At 44.6% G+C, this 20,784-nt stretch overlaps 2 protein-coding genes across 2 annotated transcripts; both read right to left on the minus strand.

Annotated features, from left to right (window-relative positions):
* Window positions 1-2,863: 2,863 nt before the first annotated feature.
* LOC124696356 (arabinogalactan protein 1-like) lies at window positions 2,864-3,507 on the minus strand. Its single transcript, XM_047229094.1, has one exon. The coding sequence runs from the start codon at window positions 3,406-3,408 to the stop codon at window positions 3,046-3,048; it is 363 nt and encodes a 120-aa protein (XP_047085050.1). The 5' UTR covers window positions 3,409-3,507; the 3' UTR covers window positions 2,864-3,045.
* Window positions 3,508-7,143: 3,636 nt separating this feature from the next.
* LOC124696358 (arabinogalactan protein 1-like) lies at window positions 7,144-7,792 on the minus strand. The gene has a single exon (XM_047229096.1). It carries the CDS (start codon window positions 7,693-7,695, stop codon window positions 7,306-7,308), a length of 390 nt encoding a protein of 129 aa, XP_047085052.1. The 5' UTR covers window positions 7,696-7,792; the 3' UTR covers window positions 7,144-7,305.
* Between the last annotated feature and the right edge of the window lie 12,992 nt (window positions 7,793-20,784).

Raw genomic sequence — 20,784 nt, forward strand, 5'->3', positions numbered from 1 at the left:
ACTGTCATTCTTAGTATAATATGCTTGTCTCAAAATATGATTGATTGTGGTATAACTTTGATGCTTTTATCTTTGACAATCACTACTTCTAGTCTTTCTATGAACTTCAAAGGTGCCCGGGCATTTATGTTTTGCCAATCAAATACGAGCAAGCGAGATACCACTTTATCATACTCTCTTATGAACATTGCAATCCTGCTTATATACATAATTCATGATGCTTATTATTAATTGTTGGTACCTCTTCATGATTGACATAGTCTGTTAGATGATCTTATTTGCATGTACCTTATTATGAACTGCTCAAGTATTAGCCATATCATGAGAATATATACATCATATGAGCAAATGTGTTCGTGAAAGTTCTTTTATCGCTCGGTTGTTAACTGAATTGCTTGAGGACAAGCAATAAGCTAAGCTTAGGGGAGTTGATACGTACAAAACGTATCTACTTTCCCGAACACTTTTGCTATTGTTTTGCCTCTAATTTGTGTATTTTGGATGCAACTAACACGGACTAACGCTGTTTTCGAGCAGAACTGTTACGGTGTCTCGTTTTTGTGCAGAAATCCAACTTTCAGGAAAAAACCTCGGGATTTTGACGAAAGGGCCTATTTTCCCAGAATAATGACGGAGCCAGAAGGGCAATTGAAGTGGAGGCCCGAGGGCCCCACACTACATGGCGGCGCGGCCTAGGGGAGGCCCGCGCGGCCATGTAGTGTGGCCCCCTCGGTCGGCCTCCGACGCCCCCCTTCGGACTACTTATTCGCCTCGACCTAAAAACGCACGGAGAGAAGTCGAAGTCGCCGAAACCCTCCGAACGCCGCCACATCGCGAAACTCCGTCGCGGGAGCCGGAAGTCTCCGTTCGGCACTCCACGGGACGGGGAATTGGAGGAGATCATCACCGCCATCACCGCCAACGCCTCTCCATCAACCAGCAATGTTTCCCCCATCCATGTGTGAGTAATTCCCCCGCTTGTAGGCCGAAGGGGATGGTAGGGATTGGATGAGATTGGTCATGTAATAGCATAAGATTGTTAGGGCATAGTGCCTAGTGTCAGTAGATGGTACTTTTATGATATTGTTGCAACTTGTTATGCTTAATGCTTGTCACTAGGGCCCGAGTGCCATGATCTCAGATCTGAACATGTTATTGTTTCATCAAGATATTCGTTGTTTATGATCTTACCCGCAAGTTGTATACACATGTCGCTGTCCGGAACCAATGGCCCCGAAGTGACGAAATCGGGACAACCGGAGGGAATGGCGGTGACGTGAGGATCACATGTGTTCACGGAGTGTTAATGCTTTGCTCACGGTACTCTATTAAAAGGAGTACCTTAATATCCAGTAGTTTCCCTTGAGGCCCGGCTGCCACTTGGCTGGTAGGACAAAAGATGTTGTGCAAGTTTCTCATTGCGAGCACGTACGACTATAATTGGAACACATGCCTATTGATTGATTAGTACTTGGATACCGTTTTATTATTATCTGCAAATGCCACTGCTATGATTGTTACATGAGTTTCTCTCATCCATGCAACGCCCGTTATCCGTCCCCGTGCCTACGGTATTTTAATCCTGTTGTTTACTATAATCACTACTGCTGTCTTTGTTACTCTGCTCGTTGTTATTTCACCACTCGCTACTACTATAAAACTGATTACTCTATCGATAAACTCTTGCGAGCAAGTCCTGTTTTCAGGTGCAGCTGAATTGACAACTCCGCTGTTAAGGCTTTCAAGTATTCTTTGTCTCCCCTTGTGTCGAATCAATAAATTGGGTAATACTTCCCTCGAAGACTGTTGCGATCCCCTATACTTGTGGGTCATCAAATGGGCATATTTTCTTACTTACATAAAAGATCTACCCCAAATGGGCAACATTTGTGAAGCCAACTTCAAACTCCCAAGATAAGAAGAAGATTCTCTATACCACTATGCTATATGATGTTAGAAAAGATGTGGAGCCATCATTTGTGGTGTTGGCGTGTTGCAACCCCTTTTTGCCATTGTGCGGGGACTAACTAAATTCGAGGATGAGAAGACTCTCAGCCAGATTATGACTACGTGCATCATTCTGCACAACACGATCATAGAGGATGAGCATGCCATGATGTGCCCTATGCTCATGAGTGCATGAGAAGAAGTTCCGACCCAAGAGAATAGCCGAAGGCTGAATCCAAAGGTTTCTCAGGGTGCATCGGGAGATCGAAGACCGGGAATGCATGGAGAACTCCGGGCTGAATTGTTTGAGGAATCGTGAAAAGTGGCATGACAAAAATAATTGATTTTGTGTTCGACTTATTTGTTGAACTTTATGTTATGTGCACTATGTTATTTTCTTTAAATTTAAACATTGAAATTTCTGAACTTTAAATATGTTGAACTTCATGTTTATGCGTTCCAAAAGTTCAAATTATTTTGATTGTAAATTGCAAAGACCAAAATACATGGACACGAGTGGAGATGCTCTCAGCCATTTCATCTCCAGTCAGGCTATCACAGTGATTTGTAGTTATATCACCAATTGCGTTGCGGATGCACTAGAGCGGTCAGCCGTGTATCCGTAATGCAAAATCGGTTTTGGCTTGGGCAGACATTCGTGTCTAATTCGGCGCCCGTGAATATTTGGACTTGGGTGCTGCCAACGTTCTGACGAGTGTGGTTAACTGCGTTGGCATGATTCTTCGAGTCGTGTCTTTCTATATATATTTTGGGCAGGCAGCCCATAAAAAGTGCCGCGCGCGTTCGTGGTTTTATGGAAGCAAATTGCTCGAAGAATTATCTTCGTGGCAGTAGGTAAGCTCATAAAAGATTCACACGGTAGGACAGAGCACATGTATATATGGCAGGTGAGGTATAACGAACAAAAGAATTTGCATTGAAGATAATCCCATGCATGTGTAGCAAGATTTACATCGCGCGCGATGCGGTGTCAACCCTTTCCCCGATCGATCTGTCTCTAATGAATAAAGAATCATACTGTAGAACGGATCTCGTAATATGAACAGCACGAGAACAGAAGCGTAGTCTCCGCTCCATCTAGAACAGGATGGCGGCGGCAACCGCGCCGGCGACAGCGACGAAGCTGGCGGTGGACGTGTAGACGGCGGAGCTCGCGGGGGTGTCGCTGGGGGCGCCGGCCGGTGTGGCGGAGACTGCGGAGGGGGTCATCGCGGAGGGGGTCACCGCGGAGGGAGCTTCGGTCGGGGTCTCCATGGGCGGGGCCGGGGGCGAGGCCATCGGGGACGGCGACGCGGCGGTGGGCGGAGTGGCGACCGGCGCAGGGGACCTCGCCGGCGGCGCTGGGAGCGGGGCCATCCGGGGCGCCGGCATGGGGCCCTGCGCGGCGGCAGCGACGGCGAGGAGCGCGACGATGGCGGCGACCACGGCGAAGCGAGCCATCTGGCTGTTGGCGATGATGGCTACTAACGATCGACTTGGCTAAGATTTGAAGAGGAGATGAGAAGATGGCAAAGCGAATGCTGAGGCAGTGTGCGTAGAAGCTGTTTGAGTTGTGAATTGGGATGGAGGGAGGAGCCGGGTATTTTATAGTGGCATGGCGCGTCTAAAGTGTCGGTTTAGTCAACAGCTGTAACGTTCGAGTCTCGAGCTGCCATGGGCCCACGTTTCACTGTCGCCAGGGCACCAAACCAACGCGTGAGACCAGGCTGCGAGTGTACAGATGGGTGGCGCAAAGATTGATGCTTGGGGCCGAGGCACCGCGTCCTGGCCTCCCGGCGCTAATCACGACTTCCGACCGTTGAACACCGTGCAAGCACGCACTGAAGCTTCGCGTCAGCCATCAGTCTACTCTAGTCTAGTCTCGCATACAAGAAGCGTAAATTTCAGTTTTGGCAGAGCAAGTCAAAAAGCAGAGGGTTAATTCGGGAGATACAGGCGGCTGCTCGCGTTTCGAATTTTATTAAGATACTCACAGTATCACAGGCTCACAGCTCTTTTCCCCCACCAAGGATTCCTTATACAGTATGAATACAAATTCACTACACAATCTCTGTAGCAACTTAATATCACATGCAATTCAAGACATTTAAGTTGCACACGGTTAAGTTATTATAAATCCAAATTTTAAAGCACACATAGAAATAGCGACGTCACCGCTGCACTAACAACACACGAGAAGCGAGAAGATTCTCCAAAAGCAACATCTTGAGAAAGGTACAATAACGACAATGTTAAAGTTTTTTTTCTTAAATAAATTGGGATAGGCTAGATATAAAAGCCAACGGAAGCATAAGGATACCAATACAAGGCGAGAGAGAGAGAAAAAAAATAACAAGCAAAATAAGATTTCGGTACATGAATCGTTGGTTTCAGTGTTTTCCATACCTCTAGCTCTCCTCGTATTTTTGATACTCTTTAGAATTTTACTGGTGTTTGGTGTTTCTGAATGACTCCGTTGGATATGACCAAATCACCTTATTTGTCGGTGTTGGACTAGCTTCTCGTCAGCCGGTGTCACCTCTTGCCTATCACGTAGTATCTTGTTGTTAATTCGGTCCTTTCTTGTATGAATGATTATCAATAGAATGTGAAGTTTTTACAAAATAAATAAATAAATAATGCTCTAGGTTTGATCCAACTCTTGAGTATGTTAATATAAAATGTTAGCTCAAATATGTGCTATTATCAACACTTATGACATTATTAAAAATATATAGTATGCTATATTTCATCAAACTAATTTGATCTTGTAAATGTTGATATATAATCTAGGTACTTGGATAAATTTGAAGGACTAGGATCACGGGCGAACGTGCGAACTTTGACACTGCCGGGATGCGTACTGAGAAAGCGATCTAGAATCAACTTGCATGGGTGGATGTAGTCATGAAAGAAAGAAAAAAAAAACTCCCTCCATTCCTAAATATAAGGCTGGCATAGTGGGGAGTAACTTAGACTAGTAATATATGACATGTTACTAGTCTAAGTTACTACAGTATCTTCATAGTGGATAGTAACTTATATGTGGTGCAATATATTGTGTTGACCCCTCTTATGTTGAAAAAAATGTTGTAGACTCATCTTGCATTGGGGTGTGTGATGTTATGGTAACATAGCTAGTTATCACTTCACTTTTTTTTTCATTTATTGACATGCCATGTCACCAAAACATCTTGAGATGTGTGATGTTAGTAGCTAGTATGTTACTTCCACTTTGAGTAGTCTAAGACTAGTCATAGTGGAGAGTAACTTAGAGTAGTAACATGCACATGTTACTACTCTATGTTACTACCTTCATAGTGGAGAGTAACATTTGTGTGGTGTCATGCAAACTAATATTTATTATGTTGTAGACTCATGTTGCCTTGGAAAGTGTGATGTTATGGTAACATAGCTAGTTACCATATCATTCTCTTTCATCATTTATTATCATGCCATGTCACCAAAATGGCTTGAGATGTGTGATGTTACTACCTATGTTACTCCCACTATGAGTAGTCTAAGACTGCTCATAGTGGGAGTAACATAGCTAGTAACATCACACATCTCACGATATTTTGGTGACATGGCATGCCAATAAATAAATAAATAAAGTAAGGTGGTAACTAGCTATGTTACCATAACATCACACAACCCAAGGCAAGATGAATTTACAACATAATAAATGACACAATGCATGGCACCACATTTAAGTTACTACCCACCATGAAGGTAGTAACATGGCATATGTTACTAGTTTCAGTTACTCCCCACTATGACTAACCTAAGCCACATAGTTTTTGGCACGGAAATTAAAGAACACATATTGAGAGAAAATTGTACCAGGTTTAGGCGGGATTATTCATATACATTTGACCTAAGAAAATAAAAGACTTTGCATAAGATGAGAAAATATAATTAAATCCCTAAAATAAATTTCCATACAAGTGGTGTGTCGCACTAAAGCCTATATTCTGGATTTTTTCTCGAAAAACTATATGGCTTATATTCAAAGACGGAGGGAGTACGTATTACCACTATCTATAAAAAGATGTCTCAATTTTATTAAATATACATATATCTAGACATATTTTAGCATGTAGATACATGCAAATTTAGAAAAAATTAAGAAATTCTTTTATAAACAAAGAAAGTTACCGAACCCTACAAGTTAAAGACCCTACAAATTAATAAATAATAACCATGGGAACTTTTTCAAGGCGGTGGCTGCCTTCGCTTGCGTTCGGCCGATATAATTCCCAGAAAAAAAAAGTCTGGCTTAGTGCAACTCTTGATCTCAAATGAATTGTATCCATAATACAAAAAATATATGGTTACATCAAAAAAAAATGAATTGTATCCATAGTAGTATATCCAATCATAATATAATGGCTGCATGATTTCTAGCAATATTGTATCTTAGTATAGTACTCTTCCGTCATATTAAGTTCGTTTTAGATTTATTTATGTTTGTCAAATAGAAGATAACTTTGGTGTGATAGATGGAAGTACATAGCAATCTTTTCCACTGCCTCAAATAAAAGAAACGTAGAACAAATTTTTAGTCTCGGATTACTTTTCTTTTATATTCAATATAAGCGAGCAAGCCGCTTCATTAAAAATCTTCCAATCCCCTTAGATACCCTGGTAAGGAAAAAAGTGCGTCAAAACTTCCTCCCTAATACAATCTGGAGCGTCATTGCTAAGGAAACCACTAAGCCCAGCCTTGCCTAATTGCGCCAGCACATGCGCAATACCGTTGCTTACACGATCCACTTTTGAGACAACAATTTCGCTGTAAACCTTGAGAATTTCTCTAGCTTCTAAGATGATAGCCCAGCTGGGTGACTGTTCTACAAAATCCGACGAGATAGACTTAACAGCATACAAGCAGTCTGACTCCAACCACTGTCGGAGATGAACCAGGTGACGAGGTCCATCTAGACATGCAATAACTTCCGCTTCCTCTGCGCTGCTACAAAAAGGAATAATTTTCCACTCCCCCAAAATTACCCTCCTGTGGTGATCCCACTGTAGTCTCAGACTACTTTGTTTCCATGAAACCTATCTTAACTTCGTTAAAATTTTAATTATATCTAAACACTAAATAATAAATACATCCAATTTGAAACAAAATTAAGAAAAATTTCGTGAAACGGTGGGAGCTGTATATAAGCTGAGTTAACAAAAGGAAGGTGATAAATGAAAGAATTTATATTCATTAATATGCATGATATGTAACCAGATTACATCGCAATGTCGTTGCAATCTTTCGTCATCAATCTCTACAAAAGAATCACAAAACGAATCTGGTAGCGTAAATTAACACCAAAACAGAGTCTTGCCCGCTCCATCTGTCTAGAACACGATGGCGGCGGCGACGGCGCCGGCGACGGCGACGAAGCTGACGGTCGACGTGTAGACAGCAGAGCTCGCGGGGGTGTCACTGGGGGCGCCGGCCGGTGTGGCGGAGACCGCGGAAGGTGTCATTGCGGAGGGAGCGTCGGTAGGCGGGGCCGGGGGAGAGGCCATCGGTGACGGCGACGCAGCCGTGGGAGGGGTGGCAACTGGCGCAGGGGCGGTGGGTGGGGTGGCGACCGGCGCAGGAGCGGTGGCCGGGGACCTCGCCGGCGGAGCGGGGAGCGGGGCCATCCTGGGCGCCGGGATGGGCGCCGCTCCAGGGGCCTGCGCGGCGGCTGTGACGGCCAGGAGGACGACGATTGCGGCGACAACGGCGAAACGAGCCATTTCTCACGTCGGTGCTGCTGGTGTTTCCTGGAAGACTTTGGCTGAGATGTGGAGAACTTGGGGTGATAGCAAGATTGCTCAGGCTATGCGTCGATGCTGTGTGAGAAGCTGTGCTGGTATCGAGGGGATTGGCGGGTACTTATAGCAAGAATGAACGCGTAATTTGTTGGTTAAGCAACAGCTGTCTCGTCGTCAGCCTGTAAACGTTCGAGTCTCGCGAGGCGAGACGGCGCGGCATCAGCGCGGTTGCTGTCACGTACTCCGGGCAACAACGCGTTAGACCAGACTGTCGCCGTGCTTCCGTGCGTGTGCGGTGTGCCCACCCACTTGGCGGATCGGCGCCGCGCCCGGCCAAAGTTGACCTTTTTTTTCCCATGGAAGTTGACCCTTCAGCTAACGGTGTAACGGCTAGTTCCACTTCCGGGGCCACATGCCTCATTTCTTCGAGGAACGAGATTTTACTCTCTTCAATAACGGGACTCTTATTTTTCTAGTACTAGATAAAAGAGGATTTCAGGGTTTACATAGTGATCACGTTCCATCTCACGCAATACGATGTCGGGATTGGGGCCTAGCCCAGTAGTAGTGGCTAACCCTAAATTGCGGATGGTTCCACTTTTATAATTTTGCATTGAACCTTCTGACTAAGCAAATATATAAGGCTTTAGCAAAAGGTGTTGGTAAAGCGAGCGATCCTCCAAAAATTCTAAGATGGCCGATACTGGTTGTATGCACTCAATTTCAAAGATAATAGAGAATTGGATGTGTTCCAAAGCTAGGCTCAATCCTTCGGAGCATGGTTTGCAATTTAGCTTAGGCGCCTCAAAATTCATCACCAGCAGCAATCGGCCCCGCTTAGAACCTCGTAGGATCATGTGTGTGCCCTATCATGTTCTCGCATGGCAGGATTCATTGGATGGATAGTTTCGCCCAACCTAGAGGAGGCCGCCCTAGGGTCTGGCCTAAGAGGATTTTGGTGTGTTACATAGTTAGTTGTCATCGAGGCATCTACCACAACTTGTTTGGCACAAAAAACAAAATATATGCCTACCAAGAGACCATGCTTTCGTGATCCCCACTTAAGCACCTCCCATGCGCAGGTGGCCAGAGTCGACTGGAGTTAGTAGGAGTAAAACTAAATGGGGTTGAAGGGCATTTCTTTCATACTAGCAAGGGTTTAAGACAACGAAACACTTTTCCCCAATTTTATTGAACTTTGTGGTTGATGTTCTTAAAAAATGTTGAAAAAAACAGCTTCCTGGGACATGATTCATGTTTTGTGCCAGATGGTTGTCGTGGGGTGTGATCTACCTCTAATATGCAGATTTCACCATACTCTTTGTTCAAAATGACGTGGAAAAAAGCTAGTAATTTGAAGGGGATTCTCACATGCTTTGGATGATTTTCAAACATGAAAATCAACTGTCGCAAAAGTGAGCTTACTCCCGTAGAAATGGTTGCTGAAGAATTAACAGTTTTCACTTCCATTGTTGGTTGTGATGTTCTTAGTTTTCCTATCAAATACTTAGGTGTTCTACTGCATTATGAAAAACTCAAGAGGGAGGATGTCCAACCTCTTGCTGACAATTTTTTTACAAAGAATTTCTGGTTTAAGAGGCGAACTTCTCCTTATTAAACATGTCTTGTTAGCACTCAAATTACCTCCTATCTTTAAATTGCTAAAATGGGCCCGCTCATTGACACACTGATATGGCCCATTATCTCTTGAATGACTTCGAAGGAAATATGAAGCTTCACCTTGCAAATTGGAGTTCAGTTTGTATAAAAAAAGAATTGGGGGTTTAGGAATCCCCAACATGAAAGAGGTTAACATGTGCTTGTTAGGATCATGGACTAATAGATTTAATCCGCGTGATGGAAAACTATGATAGACCATTGTAGATCATAAGTATAGAACCTTTTCTCCAAACTTATTTGTCTGTAATTCTCAACCCGGCATCTAGATTATGGGAAGGGATTTTAGAAGTGGCTAAGGCAATTAAATGTGGATTTAGATGGGTGGTAGGGGATAGAATCAAAATCAGATTTCTGGAGGATACCTCCTTTGGTACCTCTCTAATAGTTGTTCAATATTGGGTGAAGTGAATAAAATTCTACCATTTCAAATATTTGGGATGGCGCACAACTGAAGTGAACCTTTAGGTGAAATGTTAGCATAAAGGCTCATGATTTTATGGCAAGAACTAATAGCAATAGCTACTAGTATCTCCTTTTCCATTGACACAAAACCCCTGATTTGGCAACTGGAAAACAAAGGGACCTACTCCATGAGTTCTCTTTATCATATTATTACCTTTAGGGGGTTCTCTCTAGGTTTTATCACCTCCTTCCTTTGGCTAGTCTCTCGTAATGACAAGAGACGGCCTTAGGAAAAGGAAAATTATCAAGCCTCGGTATTGTCTCCTATGTTATGACTTCTGAGAATGAAACAATCCAACACCTTCTGTTTAGTTGTATTGTTGCTCAAAGCACTTGGTCTATCATTTTTTGATTTATTTTCTGTTAGAACTGAGACTCTTTTGAATCTATAGCTCGAGTTTGGGTCTGTAATAACAAAAACATTGCTACACATACTACCTGCTCTGCTCCTATGAAGACATTGTAGAAATACATACAAGAATGATATGATCTTTAACAGTGTTTTGTGGACAAACATTAAAGGGGTCTGGAGGAAACTTCTCATCACATTTTAAAGATGGAAGATTCTTTTACAAGATCAGAAAGTGGATGTGGAGACTTACTGCAGTCTTGTGTGCCAAAAAGCTATCGTCACCCCTTTTTTGGAACGTGGCTAAAGACGAATAAAACCCCTTTGGTGTCTTTCCCTTATGACATCTTGGGTGCGCTGAAGATCTCAAATGACCATGGCTACCTTGGCTACCTTGGCTCCCTTTCACGTAGTACCCTCGCAAAATTCTAAACAAGATGAAGATCGGACTAGGTAAAGATAAAGGTTGTGCAGGCTACTACTGTAGGCGTGGTCTTCGTTCGAATTCCCGTTCTCTCTCTTTTTTTTTCCAGCGCGTCACGCTTCATCCTAACCGGATACCGCCTGTGCTCCGGTGTCCCCCCCTTGGCGAACGACGTTCAGGTGAAAAACACAAGGACGGTCAAGATTACCCGATACCCCTTCGGCGTTGTGTATAGCGGGCCGCGCGGGATTCATTTGTACGGTATTCCGTACGTATACGGGAAAGACGTGGCGAGCAACGTGGCAAGGGAGAGGAGGCGTCGGTGACGTGTAGTCGGACGTGGCGAGGGAGCGGAATCGTCGGCGATTATAAAAGGTTCCGTCCGGCACGCCCGCTGCCATTTCCCCCGTTCCCCATCTTCTCCCTCTCCCTCACTCCGCCAAAAACCCGCCTCCCTCTCCCTCACTCCGCCCGCCCGTAGTTTAGGTATTGTCTGCGATCCAGTAGATCCGTACGCGATGGAAGCAGGGGGAGCTGCCGCGGACGATGTGAAGACGGTGGCCGTGGTGGAAGTTGATCCATCGCCGCAGGCGGTTCGAGGGGAAAGCGGTGCTGGAGGGTCGGCGGTCGCTGCGAGGACCACCGCCGTGGAGTCCTCCGTCATCGGGTCGGCGGTCGCTGCGAGGACCACCGCCGTGGAGTCCTCCGTGGCGGCAACGACCGATGTGGATGCGGGCGAATCTGCATGCGGTGATGCCTGCCGCAGCCGTGAAGGTGGCGGCGGATCTTGTGGAGGAGGCTTCATCCTCGGCGGCGGTGAAGACGGTGGCGGATCCGGTGGCTGCGCCGGCTGCCGGCGACGTAAGTGAGGTGCGGGCGGACATGCGGATGGAGGTAAGTTCTTCTGTCCCTTCTTTTTGCTTTCGATTAAGCGGGTCTACCAGGCTAGAATGGGTGCACAGATGCATGGGGGAGTGCCTTGGAGATGAAAAAGACCTAGGAAGAACGAATGATTTTGTATGTTTTTTAATTGCTGGACATCGATGGATCTTGGGCGTAGTTCTTTTGCTGCTAAAAGTATGAATAGGAATAGAGATATCTTGCTATGCCGGTTAATGTGTAAGAAAGAAATAGTTGGTACCTATGATCGAATTTTTGTTTGAACAGAGATTTTTGTAGGTTTATATTGGGTTGTGAATGCAATAAATAACCTAGCCCGTTGTATTGATTCATGATTGATGCTGGATATGAATTGCAATATGAGTTGTAAGTGAGAAAAATAGCAGAAATGTTGATTTGTTTCCTGATTTATGCTAGTTATGAGTTGCAATGTGGGTTACAAGTAACATTTGGTGACATAAGAATTAACTTAAAATTTAGTAGAGTGACAATTATTGAGACAGAAAAATTAAATTGATCTCTTCAATGCTTTGTCAACTACATTTTAAAGGTTGATATCAAGTAACTACATTTTATAGGTTGATATTGATATGTTGCACAGGTACAAATAGCTTGAAATTAGCAAAATTAGTGATACATAACTTGCTTGTATGAGGATACATGTTTGCAAAGTTATGATTGCCAAAGTGATGCAACTCGTAGCAAATTTTACCACTTGTTGGGGGTTGTTCCTTTCTTATTTGTCAAGGCTAGGAAATGAGGACTTATGTATTTTGTTTGCGAGGTTGGTGAAGGGTCGAGGAAGCGGAAGCGCGAGGAGGAGGAGCCTGTGCCTCCTCCAATCCAGGAGGAGCTAGAACCCGTCCCTCCTCCAATCCAGGAGGAAGTACATGTCCCTCCTCCAATCCGGGAGGAAGTACTGTCCCTCCTCCAATCCAGGAGGTGCCTGCTCCAGGTCCGCTCTGCTCCGAGCATTGGCTGCTCCACCTGTCCCCGATCCATATGCGGAGTTGGAGGAGTCGGATGGCTCCCTTGAGGTGAGCTTTACGGCTTTTAATCTACCCTTGCATGTATTTCATTGTGTTTGCTTTGTATCCGTAATTGTAACTTTTTTGACACTTTGTTGTTCTCCGAGTATGACTCCCGAGATTCAGCCGAGTACAGTGGACAACGGGAACATAGGTTCCTTCAAGAGGAAGCTACTGCAGAAGCTGGATGCCGGGGACCTCCCTTTCAAGAAGAGGGGAAGTACTTCTGTCCATGGCACAAGATGAAGCCTAAGGGTGGCATGCTTCGGAACTCGAGGCAACGACTGCGAGGAGCTAGCCCATACTGGCACCTCGAAGCAGATAAGGGCAGAGCATCAAGGGCTGCTGATGGTGCTTGCTATGGAGGATGCTGACTAGTTCCTGTGGACTGCTGATGATGCATGCTATGGAAGATGTGCTACCTTTGCTTTTGGTTAATGATGTTTGAACTTGTGCTGTAAGGTGTCTTGAACAATGTTTGATTTGGTGTTGAACATCTGCTTCTGTGATGAACTACTTAATGTGATGTTGTCAGACCATCTAGTATAGTGATGGTCTTAATTAATTAATGTGTGTGAAACTATGTTCTGTGATGAATTATTATTTAGGTGATGATGGTTAGTTCTGCCTATGATTTGGAGTGATGGTGTTTGCATGTATGTGCACATTGCATGCTGATGGTTGCCATCATCTCAAAAGTAGGTCGTAATTACAGGAAACATCCAACTTGTTCATGTCTTTATCTTGCTCATTGCCTATGTTACGACGGTGGAGATCATAATTTACATGATGTTTGTATGAAAATAACTTTGATAGTTATTAATTTATCAATTTATTGTGTCCACATTAGCCGAGACAAGCATTGCACGTGCAAACTTAGTAGCATGAGATCTTGGTTGAGATGAGATGGTTTGGTTAAATGTACCATGTTCTTGTGTTGTTTGGGTTTGAATTTGGAAATTTTGTAATAAATGTACTTTACTTAGTCGAAAGTAGAAGCAGCACATTGATTATTTAGGAGGAAAGTAGTCGGCATGGGCTTGATGTCATGTTCTTGAGTGGGCTCGAAAGTGGCCGTACACACGAAACCTAGTATGTTTATACTTATTATTTGTAGAATTATCTTTTTATCATAATTATTGAAAGAACAAGAATTGATATAGTTGTTTGTAATAGAATACAACTTTACATGGCATGGGGTTTGATATTTTGTGGTTGCTAACATGGTGGGGATGTGTCAACGCGGGAAAAGAGGGGGAAATGACCAAAAAGTGACCAAAACCACCATGGATTGGGGCAAGATTTGGAACACTTGACCACCTTGTGATGTGAAACCTTGTTTCCTATGGGTTTTGATTTTTTGGACTTGGCACCATGGTGGCCCCATGGTGTAGATGTGTCGAGAGAGGGGTTTTCGGACGAAAAGAGGGGGGAATGGCCAAAAACTGAGCAAACCACCATGGAATGGGCCAAGATTTGGCACACTTGTGAACCTTGTGATGTGAATCCTTGGTTGCTATGGGTTTTGATTTTTTGGACTTGGCACCATGGTGGCCCCATGGTGTAGATGTGTCGAGAGAGGGGTTTTCGGACGAAAAGAGGGGGGAATGGCCAAAAACTGAGCAAACCACCATGGATTGGGGCAAGATTTGGCACACTTGACCACCTTGTGATTTGAAACCTTGTTTGCTATGGGTTTTGATTTTTTGGACTTGGCACCATGGTGGCCCCATGGTGTAGATGTGTCGAGAGAGGGGTTTTCGGACGAAAAGAGGGGGGAATGGCCAAAAACTGAGCAAACCACCATGGAATGGGCCAAGATTTGGCACACTTGTGAACCTAGTGATGTGAAACCTTGGTTGCTCAGTGTTTTCCCATTTTGGAGTTGGCTCCATGGTGGGCCCATGGTGTAGATGTGTCGAGAGAGGGGTTTTCGGACGAGAAGAGGGGGGAATGGCCAAAAACTGAGCAAACCACCATGGATTGGGGCAAGATTTGGCACACTTGTGAACCTTGTGATGTGAAACCTTGTTTGCTCAGTGTTTTCCCATTTTGGAGTTGGCTCCATGGTGGGCCCATGGTGCAGATGTGTCGAGACAGGGGTTTTCGGACGAAAAGAGGGGGGAATGGCCAAAAACTGAGCAAACCACCATGGATTGGGGCAATATTTGGCACACTTGACCACCTTGTGATGTGAAACCTTGTTTTCTATGGGTTTTGATTTTTTGGACTTGGCACCATGGTGGCCCCATGGTGTAGATGTGTCGAGAGAGGGGTTTTCGGACGAAAAGAGGGGGGAATGGCCAAAAACTGAGCAAACCACCATGGAATGGGCCAAGATTTGGCACACTTGTGAACCTAGTGATGTGAAACCTTGGTTGCTCAGTGTTTTCCCATTTTGGAGTTGGCACTATGGTGGGCCCATGGTGTAGATGTGTCGAGAGAGGGGTTTTCGGACGAGAAGAGGGGGGAATGGCCAAAAACTGAGCAAACCACCATGGATTGGGGCAAGATTTGGCACACTTGTGAACCTAGTGATGTGAAACCTTGGTTGCTCAGTGTTTTCCCATTTTGGAGTTGGCTCCATGGTGGGCCCATGGTGTACATGTGTCGAGAGAGGGGTTTTCGGACGAGAAGAGGGGGAATGGCCAAAACTGAGCAAACCACCATGGATTGGGGCAAGATTTGGCACACTTGTGAACCTTGTGATGTGAAACCTTGGTTGCTCAGTGTTTTCCCATTTTGGAGTTGGCTCCATGGTGGGCCCATGGTGTAGATGTGTCGAGACAGGGGTTTTCGGACGAAAAGAGGGGGGAATGGCCAAAAACTGAGCAAACCACCATGGATTGGGGCAATATTTGGCACACTTGACCACCTTGTGATGTGAAAACTTGGTTGCTATGGGTTTTGATTTTTTGGACTTGGCACTATGGTGGCCCCATGGTGTAGATGTGTCGAGAGAGGGGTTTTCGGACGAAAAGAGGGGGGAATGGCCAAAAACTGAGCAAACCACCATGGAATGGGCCAATATTTGGCACACTTGACCACCTTGGGATGTGAAACCTTGGTTGCTCAGTGTTTTCCCATTTTGGAGTTGGCTCCATGGTGGGCCCATGGTGTACATGTGTCGAGAGAGGGGTTTTCGGACGAGAAGAGGGGGGAATGGCCAAAAACTGAGCAAACCACCATGGATTGGGGCAAGATTTGGCACACTTGACCACCTTGTGATTTGAAACCTTGTTTGCTATGGGTTTTGATTTTTGGACTTGGCACCATGGTGGCCCCATGGTGTAGATGTGTCGAGAGAGGGGTTTTCGGACGAAAAGAGGGGGGGAATGGCCAAAAACTGAGCAAACCACCATGGAATGGGCCAATATTTGGCACACTTGACCACCTTGTGATGTGAAACCTTGTTTTCTATGGGTTTTGATTTTTGGACTTGGCACCATGGTGGCCCCATGGTGTAGATGTGTCGAGACAGGGGTTTTCGGACGAAAAGAGGGGGAATGGCCAAAAACCGAGCAAACCACCATGGATTGGGGCAATATTTGGCACACTTGACCACCTTGTGATGTGAAACCTTGTTTCCTATGGGTTTTGATTTTTGGACTTGGCACCATGGTGGCCCCATGGTGTAGATGTGTCGAGAGAGGGGTTTTCGGACGAAAAGAGGGGGAATGGCCAAAAACTGAGCAAACCACCATGGAATGGGCCAATATTTGGCACACTTGACCACCTTGTGATGTGAAACCTTGTTTGCTATGGGTTTTGATTTTTTGGACTTGGCACCATGGTGGCCCCATGGTGTAGATGTGTCGAGACAGGGGTTTTCGGACGAAAAGAGGGGGGAATGGCCAAAAACTGAGCAAACCACCATGGATTGGGGCAAGATTTGGCACACTTGACCACCTTGTGATGTGAAACCTTGTTTTCTATGGGTTTTGATTTTTTGGACTTGGCACCATGGTGGCCCCATGGTGTAGATGTGTCGAGAGAGGGGTTTTCGGACGAAAAGAGGGGGGAATGGCCAAAAACTGAGCAAACCACCATGGAATGGGCCAAGATTTGGCACACTTGTGAACCTAGTGATGTGAAACCTTGGTTGCTCAGTGTTTTCCCATTTTGGAGTTGGCTCCATGGTGGGCCCATGGTGTAGATGTGTCGAGAGAGGGGTTTTCGGACGAGAAGAGGGGGAATGGCCAAAAACCGAGCAAACCACCATGGATTGGGGCAAGATTTGGCACACTTGTGAACCTAGTGATGTGAAACCTTGGTTGCTCAGTGTTTTCCCATTTTGGAGTTGGCTCCATGGTGGGCCCATGGTGTACATGTGTCGAGAGAGGGGTTTTCGGACGAGAAGAGGGGGGAATGGCCAAAAACTGAGCAAACCACCATGGATTGGGGCAAGATTTGGCACACTTGACCACCTTGTGATTTGAAACCTTGTTTTCTATGGGTTTTGATTTTTGGACTTGGCACCATGGTGGCCCCATGGTGTAGATGTGTCGAGAGAGGGGTTTTCGAACGAAAAGAGGGGGGAATGGCCAAAAACCGAGCAAACCACCATGGAATGGGCCAATATTTGGCACACTTGACCACCTTGTGATGTGAAACCTTGTTTGCTATGGGTTTTGATTTTTTGGACTTGGCACCATGGTGGCCCCATGGTGTAGATGTAATGTGCATGAAATAAAATTTGGAAATTATTATTTGTAAAAACCAGAATGCAATTTGAAACTTTGCATTGAAAATAATAATTACAAATATGGGACTTAAATTGCATTATTATGAGTTGGGACAACTTAATGGGCTTTCGGCCCATTTAATGATTCATGAATGCGTTGATCTGGTACATGACGTGCGAGTAGTGCGGGGTGATTGGGTAGAAATAGTGCCGGTCGTGGACTCGTTGACCTAGTTCTCAACCTCCATCTTCCCACGTCCGCCGCCCCCACCTGAACCACCGTCCGCCGCCCCGAGCTGAACCACCGTCCGGCACCCCGCACATCACCGACCCCGGGACGCACATCTCCGTGGCGGCCGCCGTCGTCTCGTGCATCGACATCAAGATCTCTCCCGCGGCCACCGTGGGTGTCCGCTCGCGGCCACCGTGGACGCACATCTCTGTGGCGGCCACCGTCGGCTGTGCATCCTCGTATCTAGGGCAGCCACCGTCTCTGCCTCGACAAACGCAGGTATGCCGCGGCCACCATCATCTGTGACGCGACCATACTCTCTCTCACGGTCGCATCCTCCTCCCTCAACCCTAATTTCATCACCACATGCGGTATAGATAGTCCTCATCACATGCAACACAAATGAACGATCCCGATAGTCATGTATCTCCACGAAATCATGCATGTTTGTCTATGTAACTGAGGTGTTAATTTATTTGTATTGCTAGCTTGCACTTCATATATGTTAGCAGACGGAATACATCATTGTTATCACATGAAGTTCATATATGTTAGCAGACGGAATACATCATTGTTATCACATGAAGTTCATACATGTTAGCAGACGAAGTACAGATGTGTTTTCACAGGAAGTTCATATATGATATGACATGAAGTTCAAATCTGTTATCACGTGAAGTTCGAATCGCTTCGTCACATGATGTTGAAATCTGTTATTATGTATAGTGTATCGCCTAGTTTCATGTGATGCAGTTGTTCAATTTTATTTGCTACCTCGTATAGTGTATCGCCTAGTTTCATGTGATGCAGTTGTTCAATTTTATTTCGTACCTCGTATTAATTTCACGTTGTTCAATTGGAAACCAGGATGCAAGACCCGGATGGGGAGATTTTCTGTGACATAATTAGGTGGCAGAAAGTCGTTGCAGCAATGACCGACGAGCAGCGAGACAAATTACGCACTTGTGCTGTTGGCCGATGCATGATGCAAATTCCATCCAGAAAGATACGGCCACTATTGGTCAAATACATGATGCAGGTTTATGACGAGGAAAAGGGTAGGTTCATCATTGAACCTAGGGTGGGTGAAATATCGGCAACAAATGAGGATGTGGAATGCTTGCTAGGATTACAGGATGAAGGCTTGTTCTCTGCTGATATTTTGGAAGAGGAAGGAGAAGAATGGAAAACAAACATACCTACTAGATTTCTTAGTAAAAAAACTGGCAATTTAGTCATGAAAGATATGATTAATGAAATCATTACATCAAAAGCCACAAATGACGACTTCCTTCAAAGAGCTGTCTTAATTCTTATAGGGCTTGTTCTAGCTCCTACTTCGACAGCTACGGTTTACAAGCCGTTCTATGCATTTGTGGAAACAATGTACAAGTTAAACAACTTGAATTGGAACCAATTCACACTTGCATATGTCATCGACCAGATCAGCCCTTGCCGGAGAGGAATATATGTTAGGCAGTGGCCGAAAGGCAATGTTGCAATTTTAGAGGTACATGTCGTTTAAAGTTTTTTTTTTGTATTTGTTGTAACATATACTAACTATCGTTTATATTTTTTTTACATGTAGTACTTGTATTGGGAGAAAGTGCAACCTCTTGACGAGATAGCACTATATGCTCGCATCTCTTCACGCCCACTTATGATCAACTGGACAGAAGCTGCTGTAGCCTTGAGAGATAGCTATGATCAAGAAAATGGCCGGGGCAAAGGTATCCTTAAGGTAAGCATACATGTACCGGCCATTTCATTTATTATAGTTGTTTTGCATATAACTATGTACTGTCACATATCGTAGTGACATATTAAATTTCTTAATTTTAGATTGAAGATAACATCACAGAGGAATATAGGAAGAAACCAGATGGAAACAAAAACATGGGTGCAGAAATTAAAAAACCGGGTACTGGGAAGGAGCAATGGAAAGGGCAATGGAAGGAGCACTCGGGAAGGCTACTAGCTCGAGAAAACCCGGCCCGTCGTGGGAAATAAAGATGGAAACCACCATGAAGAGGATGATGCAGGATTTTAAGAGGGATATGATGGAAGAACTACCAGAGAGATGCGCGAAGGTGATTAGGCCGAAATAATTATGAACAACAAAATTATTATTGAAATCCTAAAATTTGTTTCCTTCTTGCAGGATGTTGTCAAATTATTAAACAAATCAGGTGTTAGGTACAAGCCATCCGCGGAAACACTTTCAGATCAGTACTGTTATGACGAAGGCTGCGGATCTTACCTCAACGGAGTACCTGAACGGAAAGAATTTGTTTACGACAAAAAAAAGTGACACCCGGAGTGTGTCATTACCTAAAGAAGATGTTGACAAGGTTAGTTTCACAACAAATAATGCAGATTAACATGCTTCCACTATTGTGAATAATGCAGATTAACATGCTCTCACCTGCCTCACGTGCTTGTATGTTTCCTTTCCGTAGGTGTCGAAAGAGGACAATAAAGAAGAGGATTACATAACACCTGCAAAGACCAAGTGTGAGTTCTTAGGGGATGGCACACCAGACAATCCATGGCAACTTGTCTGAAGATTTTAAGGAGGCCTCTTCATCGGAGGTGCCATCAAATATTTTTGAACCTGCCCTCAAAAATATGAACAAAGAAGACGAACACAAAGAGGCTGCCTCAGAAGGATCAAAAAGCGTCAACAATGCAACCGGCAAGAATGAAGATGTACATGGAAAGAGGAAGCGAAAGCTCCCTCTTAAACTGCAGTATCCTTATATCATTGAGAATCGAACGAAACGACAACCTCGAAAAAAGCCAACTCCCGCAATAGGTATTCCACGGAAGATATGTACTTAAATTTTTTATTACTAATGTGATACTTAACACAATGCATTTTTTGTGTACAGCTACTCCGTCCAGCAATGAAGTTGAAATTCCGCAAGACTCTACTGCCTTAACAGCGGAACACATTGCAGCAGCCAGAGATTTTTGTTCAACTATGTTGCAAGAGTGAGGAAAATGGGAAAAAAATTATCTACAAAAATGATATTGGCGTCACGTTGACATCACAACGGCTTAAAGTGGTTCTAGACCATAAATGGTGTACGGATGATGTAAGTATATTGTCGACGATTCAACCGTGCACATACTTTTAATGTATGAATTATGCACATGTATGTTTGTGTGTTAACTAGACCAAACCTTTGTTTTTCAGGTTATCGATGCTTACATTGGAGATTTGTCTCGTCGTGTTGGGGATGATCGGTACTTATGTGCAGCGTGGAGGTCATCATTCCTGCTAGAAGCACATCGCAAGGGCCACAAAAC

The sequence above is a fragment of the Lolium rigidum genome, chromosome 3 (genome assembly GCF_022539505.1).
Source record: "Lolium rigidum isolate FL_2022 chromosome 3, APGP_CSIRO_Lrig_0.1, whole genome shotgun sequence".
Lineage (NCBI taxonomy): Eukaryota > Viridiplantae > Streptophyta > Magnoliopsida > Poales > Poaceae > Lolium > Lolium rigidum.